This window comes from Podarcis filfolensis (genome assembly GCF_964270895.1).
Source record: "Podarcis filfolensis genome assembly, chromosome: 2".
Taxonomy (NCBI): Eukaryota; Metazoa; Chordata; class Lepidosauria; order Squamata; family Lacertidae; genus Podarcis; species Podarcis filfolensis.
Genome location: NC_139605.1, coordinates 20,957,227 through 20,982,190, shown reverse-complemented (window position 1 = coordinate 20,982,190; position 24,964 = coordinate 20,957,227). Strand labels below are relative to the sequence as shown.

Genomic DNA, 24,964 nt, shown 5'->3' with positions numbered 1-24,964 from the left:
CGTTTTTTGGGGGGGAAATAAAGAAAAAAAAAATTATTTCCCCCCAGGCGCTTTTGGGGCCGGCTGTCCCCGGAGCTTGCGGGGCAGGCAGCGGGGAGAAGCGCTCTTCTCCCCGCCGCCCACCTGCAGACAAGGTCCAGGGACAGCGGGAAGACGGAGCTTGCGGGGCAGGCAGCGGGGATAAGCGCTCTTCTCCCCGCCGCCCGCCTGCAGACCAGGTCCGCGGACAGCGGGAAGACACGCTGCGCCTCCCAGCTGTCCCTGGAGCTTGCGTGGCAGGCAGCGGGGAGAAGCGCTCTTCTCCCCGCCGCCCGCCTGCAGACCAGGTCCGCGGACAGCGGGAAGACGCGCTGCGCCTCCCAGCTGTCCCCGGAGCTTGCGGGGCAGGCAGCGGGGAGAAGCGCTCTTCTCCCCGCCGCCCGCCTGCAGACCAGGTCCGCGGACAGCGGGAAGACGCGCTGCGCCTCCCAGCTGTCCCTGGAGCTTGCGTGGCAGGCAGCGGGGAGAAGCGCTCTTCTCCCCGCCGCCCGCCTGCAGAACAGGTCCGGGGACAGCGGGAAGACGCACTGCGCCTCCCCACTGTCCCTGGAGCTTGCGTGGCAGGCAGCGGGGAGAAGCGCTCTTCTCTCTGCCGCCCGCCTGCAGATCAGGTCCGCGGACAGCGGGAAGACGCACTGCGCCTCCCCACTGTCCCCGGAGCTTGCGGGGCTGGCGGCGGGGAGAAGCACGCGTCTCCCCGCCGTCAGCCTCCAAACCACATTGGGAGACAGCGGGATGGCGGCGTTCCGCCTCCCCGCTGTCCCCCGACCTTGTGGGGCTGGCGCTGCGGCTTTCCTGAAGCCTGGAGAGTGAGAGGGGTCGGTGCACACTGACCCCTCTCGCTCTCCAGGCTTCAGTGAAAGCCTGCATTCGCCCCATAGGACGCACACACATTTCCCCTTCATTTTTGGAGGGGGAAAAGTGCGTCCTATAGGGCGAAAAATACGGTACTTAAATCAAGGCTGACTTAACAAGAGGCTTTGACCCCTCAAAAGATCTCGGCAGCTGCCTAATGTGAACATGAATTTCACTCAAAAGCAATTAAGTGCACTGCTGAGAAGGCAAAGCACTAAGGTATTGAAAATTGCATTTTTTGTTGACTGCATTCTAATACTGCTCCATTAGGAAACATAATATTTTTTGTTGATAGCCAGGGTACATTGTGACTGTCAGCATACGGTATAATTTATATGAAAAACTTTTGGCATGGTGGCCCAAAGCAGATTTAACAGTAGGAGTGGGACATGGGTTCATGCACACCCTCTCTCCTCCTCTCTGCTGTACACACACTTCCTCCTTTCTCTTGTCTGTAGATTACAATGCAACAATGCTAACAGCACTGAGCTTTTAACAAGAGGTGTGTGCACAAGCCAAAAGCTTTGGTCTGGACCCTGTTTCAGTGCTTCAGAAAACAGCCCAATTTATCTCAAGACCTATTTAACGTCTGTGTGGTTCAGATCTGAATTTCAAACCAGATTCAGGAAAATCAAAGCTAATCACTATTTTGAGAAATTAAAAAATGTGATAAACTACTTTTTTAAACAGAATTGGATAAAAGTTGCAGGCATATTAGCTGCGCCTGACAAGATAAAACATTGGTTAATTTCATTGTACACAGGTTGTACATTGACAATAAAGGTATTATTATTATTATGCTAATTTCCACACAAATTGATCCAGGAGTTTTTGTGCTGGGCATATATAAGTTAAACACACATACACCATTTTTTTAATTTTTTTACTAAATGAGATTACATTTGCAGGCTTGGTAGCCCCTTCTGAGGGGATAAATACTGCCAAATTTCAGAAGGGTCGCTGTATGTGAACCAGACCCGTGGTTTTCTCTCACTTATGGTATATTATTTCCTTTACAATGCATCTAAATGACCAATTCACATAGGACAATTCCTATGTATTTTTAATACCATTTCAAACATAACTTTCCTTACTATACTAAAAGTATTTCTGTAAGGTGAAACTAATTAAGAAAGCTATGTGTAGAAAAGGTGCATATAAAAATGTATGTCTAGAATATGTTTTGTGACAAGAGACACATGAATAGCTTGTTCACACGTGAACAACTATGGCAATTCACAGCTTTAAGGCTTTGCAGTGGTCTTGCTCACAGCCTACATGAACTTTCGGCATCCTAAGAAACTGTTAATACCTTCACACAATTGCTTCCCTGCTCCACCCTCCCACCCCAATAGTAACTTTAGAGTAAAATAAGTAGCAGTTCTTATAGCAAGATTCTTGAAAATGATTGCTTTTTACTGGTCATTTTTCTTGATATTTGTATTTACTAAATTTTAACCAATCAGCACCACAGCATATTTGGACTCACCTTGCTTTTAATCAAGATCTTTACTTCACCAGATTCTACAATGTAAAAGCTGTCTGCCTTATCACCCTGTGAAGACAAGAAGTTGTTTTCAGATTTGTTTTCGTTTTCTGAAACTGTTCAGCCCACTGACTTGGGTGGTGGTGTTGAACTGCTTTATTGCTTCACTGGAAAATTTCTGTTTCATTAGTTCATTAGTAGCAACAAGTGGATGCCATGTGCAAATCAAATATTAGACAAGCTTAACGGTTTTGAAGTTGTTAGTTATAATAATAATAATTTATTATTTATACCCCGCCCATCTGGCTGGGTTTCCCCAGCCACTCTTTGTTTACTAAATACACATAAACATACTAAATTATCTCTCTCTGGGGCATTTTCTGATATAAATTTCCCTAAGTTGCATGGGGGGAGGGAATTCCAATTCAAAGTATCGCTGGTACAAATACTGGCATCAAACCACAATTGTGCTAAGTTCCGGAGTAAGGTAAAGGTAAAGGGACCCCTGACCATTAGGTCCAGTCGTGACCGACTCTGGGGTTGCGACGCTCATCTCGCTTTATTGGCTGAGGGAGCCAGCGTACAGCTTCCGGGTCATGTGGCCAGCATGACTAAGCCGCTTCTGGCAAACCAGAGCAGCGCACGGAAACGCCATTTACCTTCCCGCCGAAGCAGTACCTATTTATCTACTTGCACTTTGCAGTGCTTTTGAACTGCTAGGTTGGCAGGAGCAGGGACCAAGCAAGGGGAGCTCACCCTGTCGCGGGGATTCAAACCGCCAACCTTCTGATCGGCAAATCCTAGGCTCTGTGGTTTAACCCACAGCGCCACCCGCGTCCCTAAGTTCCAGAGTAGTTCTTATAAAATGCAAACAACAGCATAGAGGGAAAATAAAAGATGCAGGCTGAATGACAAATAAGTACATCAGCAGAACCATGAAGTACCACAGCAATACCATAGCACTTTGGTCAAGTAATGAAGAAAGGTGCATATAAATGGCCACATTGCTTAAAACTTGAACACCAGTCACCCTAAAGGCTTATATTCATTTTACTTTCTGTATGCTGGTTTGGGTAACATAAGTAGGTATGATCAGCTAAAACAGGGAAGAACAGTTCATGCTGATAATGAAGTCAAGCTAAACCTGACATTACGATACAAGTGTGTTGAGGAAGAACGGTGTCCACATACCTGAGCAATGATACGTTCCCCATCTTGAAACGTTTTCTCCCCTATTACATCAACAATTTTCATTCGCTCTGAAGGCTGGAACAGAAAGAGAAAATGAATTCCACCTCCCATAATCCTTCCTCCGGCATAACCTAACCAAATGCTGTAACCAGGTGACCCAAGTGCCCATATGTGGATATGTTAAACCCTTCCCACAGTATTATTTGCATAACTTTGTCCAAAACAGCATTGCAGTTTATGGCCAATGGGCTGTTCACCCATTCACTGTTTTTGTCACCCATGCTTGCCTTCGACCCTACTCCTTCCACTGCTTCCCTTAGTTCTGACAGCTCAAAGGAAGTCTGCTTCTCCATCCCTCCCCACATCATGAAACTGGACACAGCAATTGATGCCTGTTGTTGCTTCTAGTATACCTGGAAGCCAAAGAGAAACAGCAGTGACAACCACAAAAGCGCCACGTAGAGCTCTTTTGCCTTCATTTTAAATTAGTAACTAGAAAGGCAATAGGGAGAACGACGCATACAGCTCTTGGTGACAGCATTTCGTGAGCTGCCAGTTAGCTCAAGTCATCATTCTGAAGGTTCCATTAGAAACCCTTTAATACTGGGAAGAGAGCCACACAAAGCCTCGATAGCTCGGCATAGTTTGTCCTGCATAATTTGCCCTTTCTTCACCTTGGGACAATTTGCCAGACAAGTAGCAAGGCTGGCTGAAATAGTTAATGTGGAAATACAGCACGGTTCTAAAGGAGTTGCTGTTACAAGTCCTATCCAAGCCTGGCAGGCTCAGCCACCCACCGAATATTCACAACGCTGAAAAGTTAAGTATAGCAGTGCCCCTAAATCAATTTTAATCATTCTTTATGGGTCACCTCCAACAAAATACTTTACCTCCAGTGACTTAAGGATGGGCACTGACTCAATGAATAGTTCATACGTCTTCCTTTTCCTTGCATTGTTTTTCACGATAATTCTTCTGAATGTCACTCGATCCTTTAAGAAGCAGCATTAAAGTGTAGGTTATTTACCCAGACAACTTCTATCCGAATTAGTCAAACAAGGACCTCTTCAACTGAAACAAGGAGCTCACTCCTGTAAAGTTATAATTACGTTTCAATTCTTTGTAAGAAGTGTCACTTTTTTTGCTAGTCAGGGTTCTGGTACTAGCTTTTGAAATGTCCACAAAGTAATGTTAATACTGGAGAGGAAACAGGAAGAGAGAAGAGAGGGGGAAATGGCTCTTTCCTAACCTGGTTTCTCTACATGCACTTTGACTGATGCAGAGGATACATTCAAAAACTGCTTGTTGAAAATGAGCAAACATTTATTTAGCTCAGCTCACAAGGACCCATTAACTGCATACCAAATATGGAATTAAAATGTCCATATGAAATTTGCCAACCTTTCTGCAAATCCACATAAGGCAGTTCACAGTTTAAGATGGCAGCTTGTCATTTGATAAAAGCAATACATTAAGGGAAAGGGATAGAAAAGGAAGAGGAAATAAAATTCAGGCCCAATGTCCACTGCACAGGAGTATGCTGGGAGGAGAAAAGCCAAATGGCAAGTTATCTCAGCCACAATAATGGAGGGAGCATCACCATCTCAGATGCAGCTGGGTGGGATGGATGATGGAGACAATTTGGGGCGGGCGGGCTAAATGTATATTAAGCTTAAAAATCAAACAAATGAGAAACCTGCACCACATGTTTATCATCTCTGCCTTAACGCCATACTGTTATTCTTTTAACATTTTTTAACGTTTTATGTACACCACTTAGAAATTCTCAATATTAAGCAATATATAAAGTCCTGAGAAGACCAGCTCGACCCTGCTTTCCTAGTTACTGATAATTACATTAAGAAAATGCACTCAAATATCATGGAACTGTAGCCCTGGAAATTGCTTAAAAACATAAAGGAAAATTATTCTGAAAACAGCCAGTCTCTGAAACAAAAACAATTGGTTGGATAAAGAAAGAGTGTCTTAATATGTTTGGAAAGGAAGAATTCGTTTGCAGCTGGATATATAGCTATGTTATCTTTCCAGAAACAGTAAACTGTACACTGGGGCAAGAGAAGACAGAATCTGTAATGGCTGTGCAATAACTACAGAAAACAGTAATTCAGTTTCCCATTTTTGTCAGCACAGGCTTGCAATGCTGCTCATGTTTAATTTCTCTAGCGTATGGCAGTGCTGGGGAGAGCCTGTCATTCAAGAATGCCCCCAGGGCCTAATAAGCAGCTGTGAGACAAAGTAAGGTAATTGAGAAAGCTGCTCCAACACGATGGCAGCATTTCGAGAAAGGAAAGAGACATAAGAAAGAGAATCTCTGGGAAGCTGAAAGCAATGCAGATAATCAGGGAGAAACCTAGTTTATGTCCAAGAAAAAAACATGTCGAGGGCATGGGCAGTGAAGCTGTTTTCATTTCTCTTCAACATTTTGGACACTCGTTTTTAAAAGGGATTCACAAGTAACAGCATGAATCTGATAAGGTATCTGGAATAAAATGCTACCTTTTGTTTTGCCCTCTTCTAATAAATAAACTCACATAGTATAACATAAAGGTAAAGGTAAAGGGACCCCTGACCATTAGGTCCAGTCATGACCGACTCTGGGGTTGCAGCTCATCTCGCTGTATTGGCCGAGGGAGCCGGCGTACAGCTTCCGGATCATGTGGCCAGCATGACTAAGCCGCTTCTGGCAAACCACAGCAGCGCACAGAAACGCCGTTTAACTCCCGCCGGAGCGGTACCTATTTATCTACTTGCACTTTGACGTGCTTTCAAACTGCTAGGTTGGCAGGAGCAGGGACCAAGCAACGGGAGCTCACCCCGTCCCGGAGATTCAAACTGCCGACCTTCTGATCGGCAAGTCCTAGGCACTGTGGTTTAACCCACAGCGCCACCCGCGTCCCCCTATAGTATAACATATTTGGTATCAATTACTTAGACGGTCATTTCCAACTAACAGCAGGGAAAGTGGTGGCAAATGGCCAAGCCCACAATGGAGGACGCACCTGCTTAGTGGCGGACAGAGTTTGATCAAAGCCATCCCTATCAGACGGACTAAATACTAATTGCCATGAAACTTGGTAGATACAGCGTACATACACATAATCCATGACACTTCAAAGGGCTCTATGACGTCAGAGGAACCAAGGCAAATTATTGCAGGCAACTATGAAGTGATCCCAGATTAGCAGCTGCAGATTAGTGCTAGAAGGGAAGTTACTCATTTTGTAAGTGTATCCCAGAAAAAGCAGCAATGCTCTCAGTCAGCTTTGGGAACCGCACTTCAGGAGCTCTTTGCACTCCCCTCTTGGGGAGAAGAGAATCTATAAAGGCATTTTCCAACTCCATATGTAGGTATACCAAGGCCGATGTGCAAGAGAGGCAGTTGTTCACTGGAACCAAATAACTGGTATATTTAATACTAGCAGGGATCTAAATAATTGCATTTCTAGTTTGACATGCCAAGGGGACTCTGGCTTTCGTTTTTTGAACAGCAGTCCCTGGTGCTGCATGGCAAATAACTTTGGAAAATGAGGCTTTCAAAAGCTGTTTGCAATAGGACATGGGTAAGTGTGAGCAGAAAAATATTTTCCACTAGGCATGGAACCAAGACTACCAAATACTCCCTTAAGCAATATCAGCCATCTTGTTTTTTTACATGCTGCCTTAGGTAATTTTCATTGGAAAGGCAAATGAGCTCAGTGAGATGAAATTAAATGAATTAGCCAGCTGTCAGTACTGTCAGTTCCCAGTCCACTTTATGTGGTAAAGAAAAGGACTGGTGTTTAGAAAACAGTCCACCAATAATGTAAAATCTCTTACAAGGAAGTGACTATCTGGTACAGAGAGCCTTTCGTACAGAAAGCGAGTTCTCAGAAATGAATTCTGTGAAGCGACAGCATAGCTAGCTTAACTGCTAAATGGCCAAGGCTACACTAGATCTAATATACACAATTTTGAAAATAATAGATAGCAAGCCCTGCCAAAACCAGGAATAGCATAAAGCCATTGGAAGGGGACAACATCTGATAAACATAATGCCTATAATAGTACAACAAACAAAATGCGAGTAACTTTCCCACCACGCCCCAAATAAACTTACCAATCCCCAAAGGGATCCTTCTGTTGTGGCAACAATTGTCGCAGCTCTAGGAGTGTTGTACATCAACGCCAGTTCCCCAAAACTGCCATGATTATCGTAGCGGCCAACACAGCGAGTTTGGCCATCTCGTGTTACAAAAATATCATACAATCCCCTAGAATGACAGGAAAACAAACACCACGGGCATTAGACCAAATATAACACTGCTAAAAAAACTCAACTTTGGCAAGAACACAAGGAATAAAATAAGATGGTTTCCGAATCTCTCCTCTGTGGTTTGGAGAGAATATACTCTGCCAACATGTATCCTGATCTGCCCTCAAAATAACTTGGCTATTTCCTTTTCACTGTGTTAGGTCTTTATTTGGAATTCCTTTTCTCTTGCAAGTGCTATATATATATTTATAATTTGCAAAATATTGTATATCTTTTATTTACTGCTCTCAGAATAATATTTTGAAGTAGGTCATTATTATTTCTGTTTTACAGATGAGGAAATTTAAGCAAATAAAAAAATTACTTGCTCAGAAGGCACACACTAAGTGAACAGTTGAGATGGGATAGTGATATATGCCTTAGAAGGAATATGTTAACATATCGCAGTGTCTATCAGTGATGTAGAGACTTTATTTTTTCATGGAAATACTTCTGTTTCATAAACTCTAAGTATGAATGCCAACTGCAAATGGTAGTTTCAAAGCTTTTAGTTTTTTGAAATAAAATAGATATGCAAAATTAGATCACAATCTATGCTACTAGAGAAATTTCTGACGCAAACTGAAAGCTACCTTAAGCAAATTACCCTGTACTCAAATGACTGCAGTTGTCCATGAGACTTAATTTTGACCCCAATGGTTAAATTTTCCAGCTACTTAATCATTCAAAATACTACTAGTTATGATCTGGTGTTCTCTTTATCTCAAGTGCCAGTCTAGTCAACCTCTGTATGTACCATTTGAAAAAACCTGCACTGGGAGCCAATTATTTATATCCCACTATCACTCCAACTGCCAGGCGTAATTACACACACACACACACACACACACACACACACACACACACACACACTGTTACAATGCCTTGAGATATACTGAAGAACATTTTGTAATCTGACTCCCCAAGGTACCATGCTATCCTAATAAAATACACCAGCACAGAAAGGATTATGATCTATCACTACAAAAAGAGCAATGTTACTACTGAGCCCCTAGAGGATTTTGTGTCTTCAAAGGGTTTGGGGCTTAAATGAGCATGAAGTTGTCAGAGTTTATTTATTAACTAAAACTTTATTTTAGAACAACAGTGTTCTAAACTTGAGTTGAAGCCATGTTGCAACTTCCAAGACACCTACAACAGTTTTATAGCTGGTCTAGTTCAGTGCGGCTGCTACTGGATAATACAGATCTTAGCGTGCAACCCTCACAACTCCAAGTTAGGATTGTTGATTTCTATGTATTAAACTATAGAATAGAGGGAAGAAATCATGCTCTCCAACTAAGTTCAACTTGGAGTAGACACACTGAAATTAATGTCTGTGCACGACTAATGTTGGATACAACCTTGATACTACAATATTGCCTTATGCTAATTGCTGAAGCTTTAATGCTAAAGACATTAACATTTTGGGAGAGCTCTACGTTAAAAGGCTATTTCGTAAGTGACAAGCTAAACAATACCAACTGGTTACATTTTGCCCACAATTTTTATTCCATAAGAATATGAGTATGCAACGTTTTCCCTTCATAACAAAGTTAAATTATCACATATTTTCAGCAAAATGCAAGAAAAGGAAACACGTGAAAGTTGTCATCACTGGAGAACAATACATAAACTGGGGATCGTTTTATACACTGATGGTGAAAGCACAGGGGTTCAAGCTCTGGCGTGGGCGGCCTGGGCTTGTGTTCAGGCTCTGGCCCAATTTCTTAATTTGGGGTTCAAAAAAATAAGGGTCATCTTATACATGGGGGCATCTTATACAGGGAAAAATATGGTACATTTTTATCTGCAAAACTCCAAAGAGGTACATCTTCAAAGTTGTTTCAAATATCTTATTCATTCTTTCAAATATCTTATTAAATAGTTGTTCTATCTATGTGAGATTCTTATGTGCTCTTTTTAGATTTCAGATCCTCCCTTTTAACATTTTAAACTTTAAAGTTTTAGCTTTTAAACATTTTATTGTATCTTTGATTTGTGCTGTAATACACTTGGAGATTCATTTGAAGAGTTATATATATATATATTCCTATAGAAATGAATAAATAGATAACGCATATACAAGTCCTTGTTAAAAATTTGTGCCATCTTAAGACTGTAGCTGAGCTGAGCTCTTAAGAGACTTTATTCCCACAGCCATTTAGCCATTGGTTCATCAGTCTTATTATCATCCTCATTCCACAGGAAACCATAAATGTTCATATTTCACTATTATCTGTAGAAGAATTAAGTAGGTGTTCATCAGTAAAACTGTCAGGATAATAATATTTAAGAGGGAACATTACATGACAGTTTTAGACACTTCAAAAATGATATAAACATATTTCATGACTAACGCACAAGCTTCACAAAAAGACCATTCTTCTTACTTGGAGATAATGTCAACATAGTTAAAGAGATAATGTACAAAATCAACTTAAGCGTTACTATAACTCTGACAAGACAACTGCCCCAAAGCTTCAATGAAGAATCGGGCTATGCACAATTAAACTGCTGGTGTTTTACAGAAGAAGCATTTTGAATCCTATGAGTATTGTTGATGGTTAGCTAATGTAATGCGCATTTTGTACACCTACACTCAAAGGGATCTTTTGACTGCATCTGCCATTGACAATTAATGAATGAGCCATAAAATGAAGGCTGAAGTATTATCCAGGTATCATGTGCGTTTTCAACCATATGGTGTTTGTAGAACCCTCTTCTCCAGTATGCACCCTGCTTAGAAAATTCCATTTCCTAGCAAGGCACTCCTAGGTACTAAATTACATTTCAGAATACCATTTTCTACTCAGATAAAAAACCAAGTCCTAAACCCATGATAAAGCAATGCTTTAGCATCTTACCGTTCAATTACATAAAAGTTGTCTCCATCATCTCCTTGGTCGATTACATGATCCTGAGGTTGAACTTTCATCTCAAACATGGCATCAAGAACCTGTGATAGTTGCTCCTGAAAGGACAATAACGCTTGGGTTATTTTTATGCCCCAAATCGTCCTGTTTGTGCCTACAGTCCCATGTTCCATGTGAGGAGAAAAGTCAAGTAGCCATTGTAAATAATGGCTTCTTGGAAAAATTCAACCTTATTTGCACTTTCCAACATGGCAACTATCTCCATGAAGGGAAAATCTATCTCATGAAGCAATCCAACTATTTAACTCTGAAAGCAGACACTTATTTTAAACATTTGCTGTGGGGATCAAGCAAGCAACCAACTCGAGGCACTTGTACTAATGCAGTTCTTATATAGAAGTACATTTTGCACATGACCACCAACGCACAGGTCCCTTTGGACCCACAAGAGGGCAGCACAGGGGCAGAGGGGGCAGAACAGGCTTATGCGTGCTCTGCTGACATGTGTGAAGGCCAGGAACAGATCCTGTTGCTGCCTGCGTTTACACTCACTTTGCAACACACACGTGAGGATAAGAAGTGAAGTAATCAAAGCACCTGCACACTAAATACTTTATTATTAAATGGGAGTAAGTCTTAGCAGACAAAGCCAGAAAATGCTTTGTTACAAAAACCTGCTTCAAACATTATAGTGTAAATAGCACACAGAAAAGAATGAGTGTCTAGATGGTGGGCTTCATTAACACAGAGTACTTTTTTATCACAGCTTGTATCTGTATTGATTCTGAAATTGTTTTAACTGGGTTGTATCCAACTAAATCATTGTACATGCAGGACTATTTTTGTGAGTGCAATGAAACTCCCCCCCGCAAAAAAAAAAAGAACTGCTTTGGGAGCTCCTGAAGCCAATTTGCAGATGGCACAGGGAGCAGAGGAAGGAGAAACTCCAGTGCACTCATGGTAGACATTTAGTTGGCTAGAATCCATTGTTTTTATATATTGTTTTAATTGTTGATGTTTTTACAGTGTTTTTACAGTTGAATCACTTTAAGATAGGAAGCAATTCATAAATTGAAATAAATAATTTCTACACATTTTAATCAGCTCTGAGTAGCAAGAAAGAAGTGGGATTGAGGACATTACTGAAAGAATTTTTGATTCAGAGGAAGGGATTCCCTTAACTGAAAAAAGGCTCCAGAGCAATATAACTTTCATTTAGTAGCTATTATCTGGAAGTACTTCACAATACTGTGAATTACAAAATGAAATGGCACAAACTGTTTGGCAATTACAAAATGTAATTGCCAAACAATTACAAAAATCGTTAAGTAAAAATAAAGCATCTCTATGAAAAATCAGATTAAAATCAATGCAATTATTATTTCTATCACAGACACGAAACAGTTGTAAGAAACTATATTTTCAACCCATAATTTTATTTAATTCATGTGAGAAACATAATCATCCATTCGCAACTTGCAAAAGTGTTTGACTGTACAGAATTAAAATACTGTGATGACATTGAGACCAATTTTATATTACATTTTATGTTCTCGAAGTTGTCATCTTATTCCTCAAATAGGACACAAATATTTCTTATCATTAACATACAGAAGGCAAATCTGTTTATGTCCTAATGCAACCTTTCAACTTTGAATGATGCTTGCTAGGCAGTGAGCCTGCAAATACATCCTTTATTATCTTAGTGTTGACCAGCCTACTTAATAACACATATTTTCCTTTCTTCTATAGCAAGTACTGTCTAGTGACTAAGAACCACTTTTCAGCCTGAAGGCCCCGCAAGCAGTTCGCTGTTACACATACACCCAAGTCTATACTATCAGTTACTAAAATTTTGTTTGATACTGACACATATGAACTCTGTTCTCAGTTGTAGCTTGTTTGCAGTATTACTGCTTTTTGAATGATTAAAGCTGAAAGTGCTACAGTAAACATTTTGAAAGCAAAAGGGATTATCTCAGAGCTGCTGAAAAACAAACTCTGGACCACCTTCAGTGCGAAGAGGGGGTGGGATTTGAAAAGGTTTCAAACTATAGTAGTTTGGGGAGCTGACATTCAGACAAAAGGTTGTTCCTCCCTGTTCAAATCCTATCAAAGGACGTTCTAGGGCTTTCATCATACCAGGATTCCCGGTGCATGCAGCGTTTCTGAATCATCATTAAAAGGATGCAGATAGTAGCTAAGCAACCTATTAACAAAGCAAAGAAAACCTAGAGAAATAAAGGTTTCAAAAGGTTTTACAACGCCTCTATAATCATACTTTCTAATAGCGGGCAAACAGATGGGGCAAATCAAGCTGGGTCACAGGATGGAATGAATATCTCAAGGGCTTCCATAGGTTTGCACAAGAGAATAAACTCCTCTACTTCTGATTCACCACTCCATTCATCACCATCACTACCATCCTCTGGCAGATGATCAGAGTCAAGGTCTTCAGGGGAAGCAAAGTGTCTGGGCAGGCATTGTGTTCCCCTATCCTGAAGTGGAGGGGCAGCAAAAACCCTGGGTTGGGAGTGAGGAGCCCTGTGTGAAGGTCACGCTCTAGGCCAGGGGTAGGCAACCTAAGGCCCAGGAGCCAGATGCGGCCCAATCGCCTTCTCAATGCGGCCCGCGGACCGTCTGGGAATCCACGTGTTTTTACACGAGTAGAATGTATACTTTTATTTAAAATGCATCTCTGGGTTATTTGTGGGGCATAGGAATTCGTTCATTTCCCCCTCTCCCCCCAAAAAAAATATAGTCCGGCCCACCACATGGTCTGAGGGACGGTGGACCGGCCCACTGCTGAAAAAGGTTGCTGACCCCTGCTCTAGACTGCCTGTTGGAGCTGGAGGGAGGAGCAGGGGCAGCAGATAAAGATTGTTGATGAAGAAGATTTGGAGACTGAGAGGGCATTGAGGGCAAAACTACCGTATTTTTCGCCCTACAGGACGCACTTTTTCCCCTCCAAAAATGAAGGGGAAATGTGTGTGCGTCCTATGGGGCGGATGCAGGCTTTCGCTGAAGCCTGCAGAGCGAGAGGGGTCGGTGTGCACCGACCCCTCTTGCTCTCCAGGCAGCTATCCGCAAGTCTTGCAAGCCCGGCGGGAGGTCCCGCGGGCTCGCAAGGCTTGCGGGCAGCAGCCTGCAGCCCAAAAGCTCGGGGGACAACGGGGAGGCGTAGCGCCGCCACCCCGCTATTCCCCGACCTGATCTGGAGGCTGGCGGGGGGGGGGGAAGCAAGCTTGCTTCTCCCCCCCCCCCCGCCAGCCCCACAAGCTCGCGGGATAGCGGAGAGGCGGAGCGCTGCCACCCCGCTATTCCCCGACCTGATCTGGAGGCTGGCGGGGGGGGGGGAGAAGCAAGCTTGCTTCTCCCCCCCCCCCGCCAGCCCCACAAACTCGGGGGACAGCAGGGCAAGCCGCTGCCCCACGGAGGCTAGAGAGGCTGTCCCAGAAGGCAGAAGAGGGAGACGGAGCGTTCCGTCTCCCTCTTCTAGCTTGGGGATGGCTGCGCAAACCTGGGGGGGGGAAATAAAAATTTTTTCCTTGATTTCCCCCCCAAAAAACTAGGTGCGTCCTATGGGCCGGTGCGTCCTATAGGGCGAAAAATACGGTACTTCTGTAGCTAGATCTACTAGTAGAGCCTCCTTAAGGTGGTGCAGTAGAACTGGATGAAATTCGGGAATTAATAATGCTGTATTCTGAAGCAGAGACTGCTGCTTGATTGTTATGTAATGATGCTGAAACATTTGATTCATGTTAGGCCAAACTGCATGAACACCTTGACTCAGAGAGGTTTCCAGGGAATGAGGAAATTTCTCTAAGTTCAGCTGAGGAAGAGCTTCCCTGTTAAGTGATCTAACTTGGGAACTGCATGCTCTCCTTCACCAGGAATAGATTGTGTTGTCCTCCTCTCTTTGCCTTGTGAGTGCTCCTAAACCAAAGCAGAGGTACAGTCACCCCCCTAATAATTGAGAAGGAATTGATCTCTCCCCCCCCCCCCCGAGGGAGGAGGAGAGGCTGGCAAACCAGGAAGATCTGTCATAACTGAGCTGAAAGTGGTACATACTGCTACTGGGTGGCATCTAGAGCTAAAACTTGAGTAGAAGCAGAGCTAGCTGTAATCATGTCTAGTTCCTTTACGGGCTGTAATTTTGCTGCTGCAATTTGTTCCTTGCAGGAACGTGTGGATTTCTTCTGTGTCTTGATTGTTAGCAAAAAATGCAAAGAAACTGGCTAGCCCCCCACTAAGCTAAGGTCTAGTGGTTTGAAAAGCCTTACCTGTACTGAGCAAAATGCTGGAAGCAGGAAGGAGGCTAACTAAAAGCAGCAAAAATGCAATAAAGAGTCTGAAGAGATTGTAGGTAAGGAAACCAACAACTGAATTGGCCTTAAAAAATGAGTGGGAAAACACCAGAGCGCTGGATGGAGCGCTGAGAAGAACCAAAATGAGGCTAAACAGAGAGAAATTCAACAAGAGGTAGAAAAAACAAGGAAAGAACCAGCCTGAAAGAAGTTTCAGGAAGAAAGAACCGCTTTCTGTGACGCAAAGTAAAAAACCAAAGGAGGAAATTGCGGGGAGGAGCTAAAACAGCAACTTCCTGTTTGAATTCTTTATTTTTATAAGCTTGCAATGTTACCTATTGCCCACCAGGCAGTTCCAAACCTAAATCTCAATCTAGCCACAGCTTTTGTGGGATTCTCCAGAGTACACATCCATACTCTCAGCTAACTAGTGGAACTGCTCAATTATGTAGGGTTGACATACGTCTGGAATTTCCCGGACATACCCGGAATACTGCAGTCGAAAGCAGTGTCCGGCGGAAATCGGCTAAATGTCTGGACATATGGCAACCGCTGTCAACAGCGTCGTTTTTCCCAATATTCCTCAAAAATAGCTCTAAAACATCCAATTTATTTGCGGTTTTGCAAAAAAAGCTCAATAATATGGCACTCCTAAATTATGGAACAGCTTGGGTAGGTGCTACCAGGTTTGTTCCAACCACCAGTACACTTGGTTTGGTTTCTGACTTCCATGATTAAGACTTGCAAAGACACAACAGCCCGAACATTTTCAACAGGTGAAGGAATGTGCCCCAGGCAGTACTATTTCTTGTTCCTTCTCCTAGCAAAACTACCACTCAGGCATTCTGCTGCTCAGGAAGGGAGAAGAAATCTGACAGCACCATAAATACAGCCTCTGGTGAGAGCTAACTTGTCTCCCTTCGCTCAGCCTCACTTCTGCAAACACCTGACTATGAATTCCCCTTGTTGGAATTTAATGAATAAAGAGCAGTCACATGTAATTTATGAATAACCTTGAAATTATGGCTACGCTTATAAGAAGTTCAGCACAATTAAGGCTACTGAATTCAAAGACAGCTTGTTCCAGTTAGGTTAAAAAGCTGTTTCACAGAGTTGAAGCTAGAATGACAATCATTCTTCTTGGGTGCATCACAGAACAGAGTGGCAAGAAATGGTGAAGAACATTATAGACCAAGACTGAATTGCTGTATGAACAGTAATGCCAGGGCAATATATTATCCAAACATAAATGGCAATTAAGAGCGGATTGAACTCTGTGTTTGCACAAAATGACAGAGAGATAAACAGATGCCGCCTGGATTCTTCATTTTGGAATGGTGAAGCAGAAAAAAAAGCTGTCATGGCATGCTAACCTTAAAACAGGAAACTATGTTTTCACCTTTTACCACTGCACCATTCCAAAAAATACCTACAGAAGGGTTTGCTACCTTATTGAATTCTAACCTTTCACTGCTCACTGACACTTGCTGATCCTGGACTGCCTCTATAAGTAGCACAGGCCAGCCTTTCATAACCTGCCCAAGTATCAGGTTTTATACTGACTGCACTCATAGCTTCCTTGCACTCTTTTCAGGGACTGACAGGATGTTGCGGAAAATCAGAAGTGCCCAAAGTGGGTCCCCATGTAACAGAGCAAAGCAAACGTTGGGTTTTATATATATCTTGAGTGTTATGGCACTGATGGAAAATCACTCGTGTTATAGAACAGCCTTTTTTGTAGCCTGTGGTGCATCACGGAGAGCACAGGGGGAGAATCTCTTCATCTCTCTATCATTCTCAGGCTAAAGAAAGGGATATGTCAAAATCCCTCTCCCAGGCAGAGAAAATAGGAAGAGAATACTAGGGAAGAACAGATCATAAATTTTAAAAAAACTTTTAAAACAGCTCTTTCCTTTTCTTATTTATGTCACTTAAGACACCAGTACAAATGACAACTTAAATACTACCATAAATATCACTTTCCTGATGCCTTATAAGGTTATTTGTTAGTAGATGCACTGGATGAGCATCAACACTTTTGCAAGAGCTTCAGCTTTGTTCACTGTTTATCCTAGGCATAAATATCCTTCTTTGGTTGCCTGGTGTGTGCAGAGTAGCAAATATTTTCTCCAAAAAGCCAACTGAAAAAATGTTTTGTGACAGAATAATGCATCAGTAATTGACTAGCAAAAATTAGCTGGTTTGGATAGTAATTTGGTCATTTGACTGGAGTGCTTTAACCTAAGGATTGATTTGCTTTTTTATTCTTTTCAATTAGTGTCCCATTATCCTATCCATTAAAAACTCTGGGAGTTCCTTGGTTAATTTATATTCAATATTTGTAAATTCCCTTAGATGACAGTGTTCAGAAAGTAGAACGATATAATATTTCTCTCTCTGCACTAGAACTTCCAGTGGAATCAATTAGCAGTAGGCTCAAGACATAAAACAAAGGTCTTCGTAAGACAGTGCGTAATTTAAGAAATTCACTTTCACAAAATGTCCCCAAAGACTGAACCAACTGCTATTAGCCATGGAACCACTATGCTGTGAGGCACCATGGCACCTACAAGCCCACAGTGGGCAAGAGTAAGATGGACTAAATAGACCTTTGGTCTGATCTGGCATAAAATTACAGAGTTGTAGAGTTGGAAGGGACCACAAGGGTCATGTTCTCATATACTTGGTCTAAGGCTGAAGTTCTATGTAGAATTTACTAGTGATTAAGTCTACTGGACTCAAGGGGCTTACTTCTGAGTAAACAGGCACAGGAACTGGGCTGTGGCATTCTAATTTTTTTTCTTTCTAACTAATCTATAGCAGGTGTGGGGGATCTTTCATTCTCCAGATGTTGCTGAACTGTAATGCCCATTATCCCTGACCACTGACCATGCCTGCAAGGACTGATGGGAGTTGTAGTTCAGCAAATATCTAGAGGGCCAAAGTTTCCCACTTCTGCTCTATGTGGAAAAGCACGGGTATGCTAACTGATTACTTAAAAAAAATACTGCATTTGATGGGTAAGAGAAGAGCAGTTAACATTAGCTGATTTCAGGCTGATTCTCTGCATTGTGAGGTTAAAGCCAGAAAATCGTTTTCAAAAGTTTTCTTACAGATTCGTGGAGAATACCTCTTAAGACTGCAGCACCAGAGTGGTTACTTCCTGCTAGCAGACCAACTACCGTATTTTTCGCTCTATAAGACGCACCAGACCACAAGACGCACCTAGTTTTTGGAGGAGGAAAACAAGAAAAAAAATATTCTGAATCTCAGAAGCCAGAACAACAAGAGGGATCGCTGCACAGTGAAAGCAGCAATCCCTCTTGCTGTTCTGGCTTCTGGGATAGCTGCGCAGCCTGCATTCGCTCCATAAGACGCACACACATTTCCCCTTACTTTTTAGGAGGGAAAAAGTGAGTCTTATACAGCAAAAAATACGGTATTTAAAAATGTCAAAAAAGAGTAACAGAGTTTTGGTCTTTAACAGCTTTTAAGCAGTTTGCTAAACCTTAGAGTTGAATTTTTAGGGCAGCTGGCAGTACAGTGGTACCTCGGGTTACAAACACTTTGGGTTACAGACTCCGCTAACCCGGAAGTAGTACCTCAGGTTAAGAACCTTGCCCCAGGATGAGAACAGAAATCATGTGGCGGCGGCGCAGGGCCCCATTAGACAAATGTGGTACCTCAGTTTAAGAATGGTTTCAGGTTAAGAACGGACCTCCGGAACATATTAAGCTCGTAACCAGAGGTACCACTGTAGCTTGAAATTACAGCAAAAAAGACCATTGGCAATGCTGCTGATAGATGTGCTGAAATGGCTCCACTGCGCCACGTTTTGTGGAATAAGTAATAAACCAATTTTATAGTACACCTACTTATACCAGATGAAAGTACAAGTTTCTAGCAGCAACAATAGAATGAACAATGCCTGAAAAGTGATTTTTCCTCTTCCCAATTTCACTTGCCAAGGAAGGACTGATACTGACCTTCAGTGAGAGTTCAAGCTGGGCCCAGGGGTAGCAACTCATACCAAAGTAAGTGAGCAGAGGCATTTAGAGTTACTGTAGAAAGGTCCAGCTTTCCAGAACACCAGCTACGCACTCCTCCTTTCAAATACTGACAATAGACAAGGCAACAGAATGCACAAGGCCTTAATACAGCAAGGGGGGAAAAGGCACTGAGGTGGCTGAGGCAGGTACTTCCCCAAGTGGTACCAACGTGAAGCACTAGGCTATCGCTATTGCCAAGGTCATTCGCCTAACGACAAAGGCGCAAGAATTCTTGTGAATATGCTGCTCTTGAGGAGGAAGAACAAGGTGAACCTCTGAGTCAACAATGATTATGTTGCAAAGAACTAACAAGATAAGACATCAAATGAAAGTAGTAAACACAACAAAAGCAATGCTACCTGATCTAGATTTTTGAAGAGGAGGATATCTTTGCATGCTTCTTGCAATCTGCATCTCTGCTCATCTGTTTTGGGATTTACTACCTGCAAAACATAACAAAGGGAAAGAATTATAGGAGAATAAGCCAGCTTAAATTTAGAATATACCATCTTACTTTAAATTTGAACAGTGAAAATTCAAACATGTGTACAGAAATAGGTACCAAATTTGATCGATAGATGGATGGGTGTGTGGAAAAGGGCTTTCCAATACAAACATGTGGGACCACCACCCCCGCCAAAAAAAACCAAACTCATCCAAGTGTCAAAGGAGCTTCTGGAATGAGTAAAATGGGAGAATTTGGCAGGGTTCCCTTGCACAAGTGGAACTGTATTTCTGCTCACACAATACATCTCTGTTTGGTATCTGTCAGGGAACTGCCATCGGAACTAGAGGAGGAGGCGAGGCCCCACAACGATGCTGGAGAGGGGCCAAGCAGGGAGAGAGGCAAGTCTCCTGTTGGGGAAGAAAATCAGCGCTACACCAGGGATAGAGGGGGGCCAATGGGGGAAGCAGAGAGCAGGCTCCAGGACTCTTCACAGGAGACCAGCGAGGAGAGCACAGGTCCTCCGCTGCCCACGCCCTCCCTGCGCAGAAGACTTCCGCGCAGGGAGAGTAGGAGGAGACTGGGCGTCAAACAACTTTTATGTCGGAAAAGGTTTAAGAAACGCCCACTGACGGATTCTGCCAGCGACTGAACAGCCACGGAGTGGATGGCTGTCCAGCGAGAAATGGTTTAACCAGCCAACCTAGCCCAGAGCGGCGGCTATTTACGCACAAGCAACCCCTAAAGCCATTACAGTATCCAATGATTAAAAGGATACCATTAAGTGCACCTCAGTAAATTTCATGCTCTATGTTTGTTAGAGAGTGCTCTGAAAACACCTGTGCTAAGGAGCAAGTTTTCCCATTGATATCTAGTTTGTTATTCATTTTTAAAAACTTTAAATAACTTGAGAAAATGAGTGAAAGAGAATGCTTGTTTACAAGTGTAACTATATTTGCTCTAGAGATGTTTTCCCTATTTGAAAATATAGACTTATCCCATGAAAGATACGAACGTATGAGAGTATGAACAGTTTGTTAAGTAATATTGAGCATTCTCTAAAAACAACTGCATCTGAAATCCCAAACAAGCCTATCCACACTTTTAAAACTTGTATAAAACAAATGTTTCTGCCTTTTACAGCATGTGGAATAATGCTGGGAGTTTTTAGGGGGGGGTGATAGGTATCTCCTACTATTAGTCAAATTCTTGAAAAAGTAATGCATCCCACTTCTACAAAGTGGCATTAAAAGACATGAGGAAATATGGATATCAATTTTACTAATTTTTACATGCCACCACAAGTAGTATGATCAAAGTCTCACAGATAAAAGACCTTCAAGTATAATTGTGAAAACCCTTTGCTATTCAATCTGTAACACAGCTACACTGCCCTACTGAACAAAGTGTTGCTGCATCACTTATGACTTCACTTTGTAAACGCACAGATCCATGTTATAAGGAAGGCAGGTAGCACAACAGAACTGCTTATTGCAGAACCAACAGTATGTGTCCCATGAATCTGCGCAAAAATCAGATACGATTTGTTCATTCTCCCTTACCCTTGGTTCTGTGTCTTCCTCTTCTTCATCTGGGTTGAATGCTTCTGCACAGACTTGAAAGAGAAGAAAATATATTTTAAAAATTGTAAAAATTATAAACATGCATAGAGAACAATTCTGTGTGTGTGCGCGCGCATGCGTGTGTGTGCGCGCGCGCGCATGCAAGCTTGCAATGCTGCATTGCAACCTATTTATTGTGTATGAGGAAGATGTACTGATATCTTCAGTTATGTTATTGTTCCCAGTTTTGGCTAACTGTTCAGTAGAAAACACGCTATTGCAATTGTCGAAGTCAAGCATGTCCAAAGTCCATTTCGGGGGGCCTAATCCGGCCCGCCAGTCAATTTAATCCGGCCCCCGTGGCAGTATATGTCCTGGAGTAAAATCCTAAAAAAAAGCTCAGCAACTTCAATTCTTGATCAGTTCACTTCATCAAATCAGGCCCTCTTTGAAAAAAGTTTGGGCACCCCTGGTCTAAGTAAAGCAAAGGCTTCTTCCTCAGTTGCATAACCCCCAATGGCTGGCTTGGTTTAGCCCATTAAGTCAGTCACTCAGCAGAAAGTTGGTAGGGGGGAACTGAAAACTTTTTCTGTTGGGGAGCTGAATAATATTTCTGTGACCTTATCACCTTCCATAGGGTAAATTCAAATTATATATATGTATGGGAATTAACAGGAGGATGAGGAATTAGTTCTTGTATATCTGTCACTGTTATATTTGTATGGTGACTGCAGGGCTACGCCCTTCAAGCTATAAATTATAAAAGTGTCATTTACTGTAGTTGTCTTGTTGCTTTGGGACTAAAGCTGTTTGCAAAGAAGCAACTTTGCAATATCTAGCACCTTGGCACATTAGAAGAACATTTGGACTGGTTGACTCTACAGTTTGCAAACCAGAAATGTCTAATATTCTGTCAGACTATTGTGTTGTTCACGTGTTAAAAATGAATTATTATGCATTAAACTCCTTTTTTGTAAATAAATTTTTATTGATTTTACAATTTCAACTTCAACAATTATTTTCCATCCAAAGAAAAAAAAAGAATGAGAAATACAAAACATCCAACATGAAGTATAAGAACTAAAATAAAAAAATAAACATCTTTTTGGGGGTTCTCTTTAAGGTCCTGACTTCCCTCCATTTCCTTTCCTGGCTCATTGAATATATATATTTTCTGCATAATTATACTTAAACCTCTTTTTTCTTATCCTTATTATTTTATTCTAATTACATTTTATTGTTTCAGTTCAAATTTCCTTCCATAAACTTTATCTTATTTTAACTACTTGCAAGTGTTTGATCAAAGCCGGCCAATGTTTCTACTTGTTTACAATATTTTTGTACATATACAATAAATGCCTCCTATTTTTGCATTAAACTCTTTTTAAGCATCTGCTGTATTGCATAAACATGGCTGCATCTAAAGAATTTCCCCCCACTTTAACTATTCACAAGCTTTATGCCACCTAAGTCCCATAGGACCTACACAGCCAGAAGTTACAAACAAAGTAAGTGTGCAAACACAGATTACTGCAATGAATGTTACATAAAATTGGGATTTGGTCTATATAGAATTGTTTCATTAAGTGAAATTGATGTATTTCATTAAGTGATATTGGTTGTATTATATTATCTATGTACATCTGTCAGGGGTTCAGGAGCAGAAGGGACGGATGGAGAGGAATCGGAGGGAGAAGTTAGCGACGATAGCCGACCAAGGTCCCTAAGTCTCTCCAGCGAATCGGAGGATTCACAGAAAGGGGCTCCCGTGGGCAGAGCTGGGGGGTTGCCAAGAGGGGCACCTCAGGAAGGAGGGACCAGAGGGGATTCAGAGAGCAGCAGCTGGAGATCAGGACCAGCTACCCCACCGGAGAGCAGCAGCTGGAAATCCGGACCAGCTACGCCACCAGAGAGCAGCAGGGGGGAGGAGTTCCAGGCACCAGCGACAGGCAGCTCTCCGGCAGCAGCCACGCCTGCGTCGGAGAGCGAGGAAACGGTAGAGAGGAGGGTCGGAGACAGCGCGCGCGCGCCAAGTTCAAATGTAACAGAGGGAGGCGCAATGAGCAGCCCGGAAAGGGAGCCAGGTCCTAAAGCCCGCCGAAGGGAGGGGGAGGAATCCGAAGGGTCCGCATCCGAGGCATCCAGGAAGGAAGGAACCCCGGGGGGTGGTAGGACCCAGAGGCGAAAGGAGAGACGCAAAAGGTGGAGCAAGGCTAGGGTCTTGAACTGGTGTACAGGAGGCGGAGATTCAGATGGGACTTCGCCGATCTAGGGAATAGACGTAGAGACGCACGCTAAGATTTGGAAATGGAAACTATACTTCAATAAAGACTTTATACCGTTCTACCGGCTAGCGTTGGTCCTTTGTGAGCCGGGACCTAGAGGCAGTCTCTGACAGTAAGTCCCATCTCTGAAAGTTTTCATCAGTTCTCTTTGACTCAAGCGGCGTGTGGGGAGCGAAGCAGGGAGGAAAGAGGACTGGTGCCTTGGGAGCTCACAAGAGTCAAGCGACATGTCTACTGAAGAGCAAATTGCTTCCCTGCAAGAAGCGGTAACGCAGCTCAGCGCAGAGATACTCGCCTCCAGGAAAAGAGAGGATGAAGCGGCTGCTGCATGCCGAGATCTCCAAGCCAGGTTGGACGTGCTTACTAAGCAGGCACAAACGGGGTCCAGATCCGAGGGGATCGGGTTGGGGAGGAGAGGAGGCAGCATTGTATCTCACTTCGATGGGAATTTACAGCAGTACCCCAATTTCCGAGCAGACGTGCAGTTTGCGCTGAAACTGCTGGAAAAAGAGTTTAGAGAGGAGCAGGAAAAAGTGGGGTTTATCTTGTCTCATTTGCATGGAGACGCGAAAGCATGTCTGCGGAATCTGTGGAGAGATATGGACCCAGCGCTCCAGAGTTCAGCTGCATTCATTAAAGCGATGGATTCTTGCTTTCTATCGAAAATAGACATTGACATTGCCCGTAAGGACATATTTGGGCTGAGACAAGGGAAAGCCAGCGTGAGGCAGTATCACTCCCGCTTTTTTGCATTGGTCAATGCCTTGGGGTGGGACAAGGATTCCCCCCCCGTTAGAGATCTTTATTGGGAAGGATTGAACCCCCAAATCAAGGATGAGATAGCGCGGGGGGAGAGACCCAAAAGCACCCAGGAAGTGGTGGACAGATCGCTCGCAGTGGGGGTGAGGCTGGAGGACCGCCCATGGGACAGAGAAGAAGGGCGTTGGGGACGCACACCAGCCAGAGCGCCCTCCCTCTTGCCCAGGGATGTCGCGCGTGCGCAATCAACGCCTCCGCAAGCAGGGGGGGAGGAGCCAATGGAGATCGGCGGTGCTAGAGCTCAATCAGCCACCAGAGCCTTAACACCGGGAGCAGTCAAAACAAAGCAGCCTAGAGGGAACAGGAAGTGTTACATCTGTGAAAGTCCTAAGCACATGGCGAAAGAGTGTCCCCAGAGGCTCCACAAGCACACTGCAGCTTCAATGACAGTAATGGGAGCAACTCAGCAAAGTGAACCACAGCAGGGAAACGAAGGAGTCTGGCTGGAAACAGAAGCACTGGGGGCCAGCCAGGCGAGTCAGTAAAGAAGTCCCCAGAGATTTTGAAGCCCACGGATCCCCTCCCGCCCAAACCAGTGGTGCAGCTCACCGCATCGCTCCAGCTGCCCAGTGGTCTCACTTTAGAAGTGCCGATTACGATTGACTCTGGCAGTAATGCGGACTTTATCGCACTGGAATTCCTTCAACAACACAACATAGCGCTACTGCCAGCCACACTGCCCCTGAACGTTGTCACAGTGGATGGCAGGGAACTGCTAGGGGGGCAGGTGGTACAGCA

The 24,964-nt window shown here is 43.2% G+C and overlaps 1 protein-coding gene across 1 annotated transcript in view; it reads right to left on the bottom strand.

Annotated features, from left to right (window-relative positions):
* Positions 1-24,964, bottom strand: part of PRKAR2A (protein kinase cAMP-dependent type II regulatory subunit alpha) — an 89,809-nt gene that overhangs the window by 8,406 nt on the left and 56,439 nt on the right. The window contains exons 3-9 of the mRNA XM_083602094.1: positions 21,123-21,175; positions 19,475-19,558; positions 10,751-10,857; positions 7,689-7,842; positions 4,462-4,563; positions 3,572-3,646; positions 2,384-2,449 (exon numbers count right to left, since the gene is read on the bottom strand). Of these exons, the coding sequence (XP_083458220.1) occupies positions 2,384-2,449; positions 3,572-3,646; positions 4,462-4,563; positions 7,689-7,842; positions 10,751-10,857; positions 19,475-19,558; positions 21,123-21,175 (641 nt within the window). The remainder of the gene's footprint in view (positions 1-2,383; positions 2,450-3,571; positions 3,647-4,461; positions 4,564-7,688; positions 7,843-10,750; positions 10,858-19,474; positions 19,559-21,122; positions 21,176-24,964) is intronic.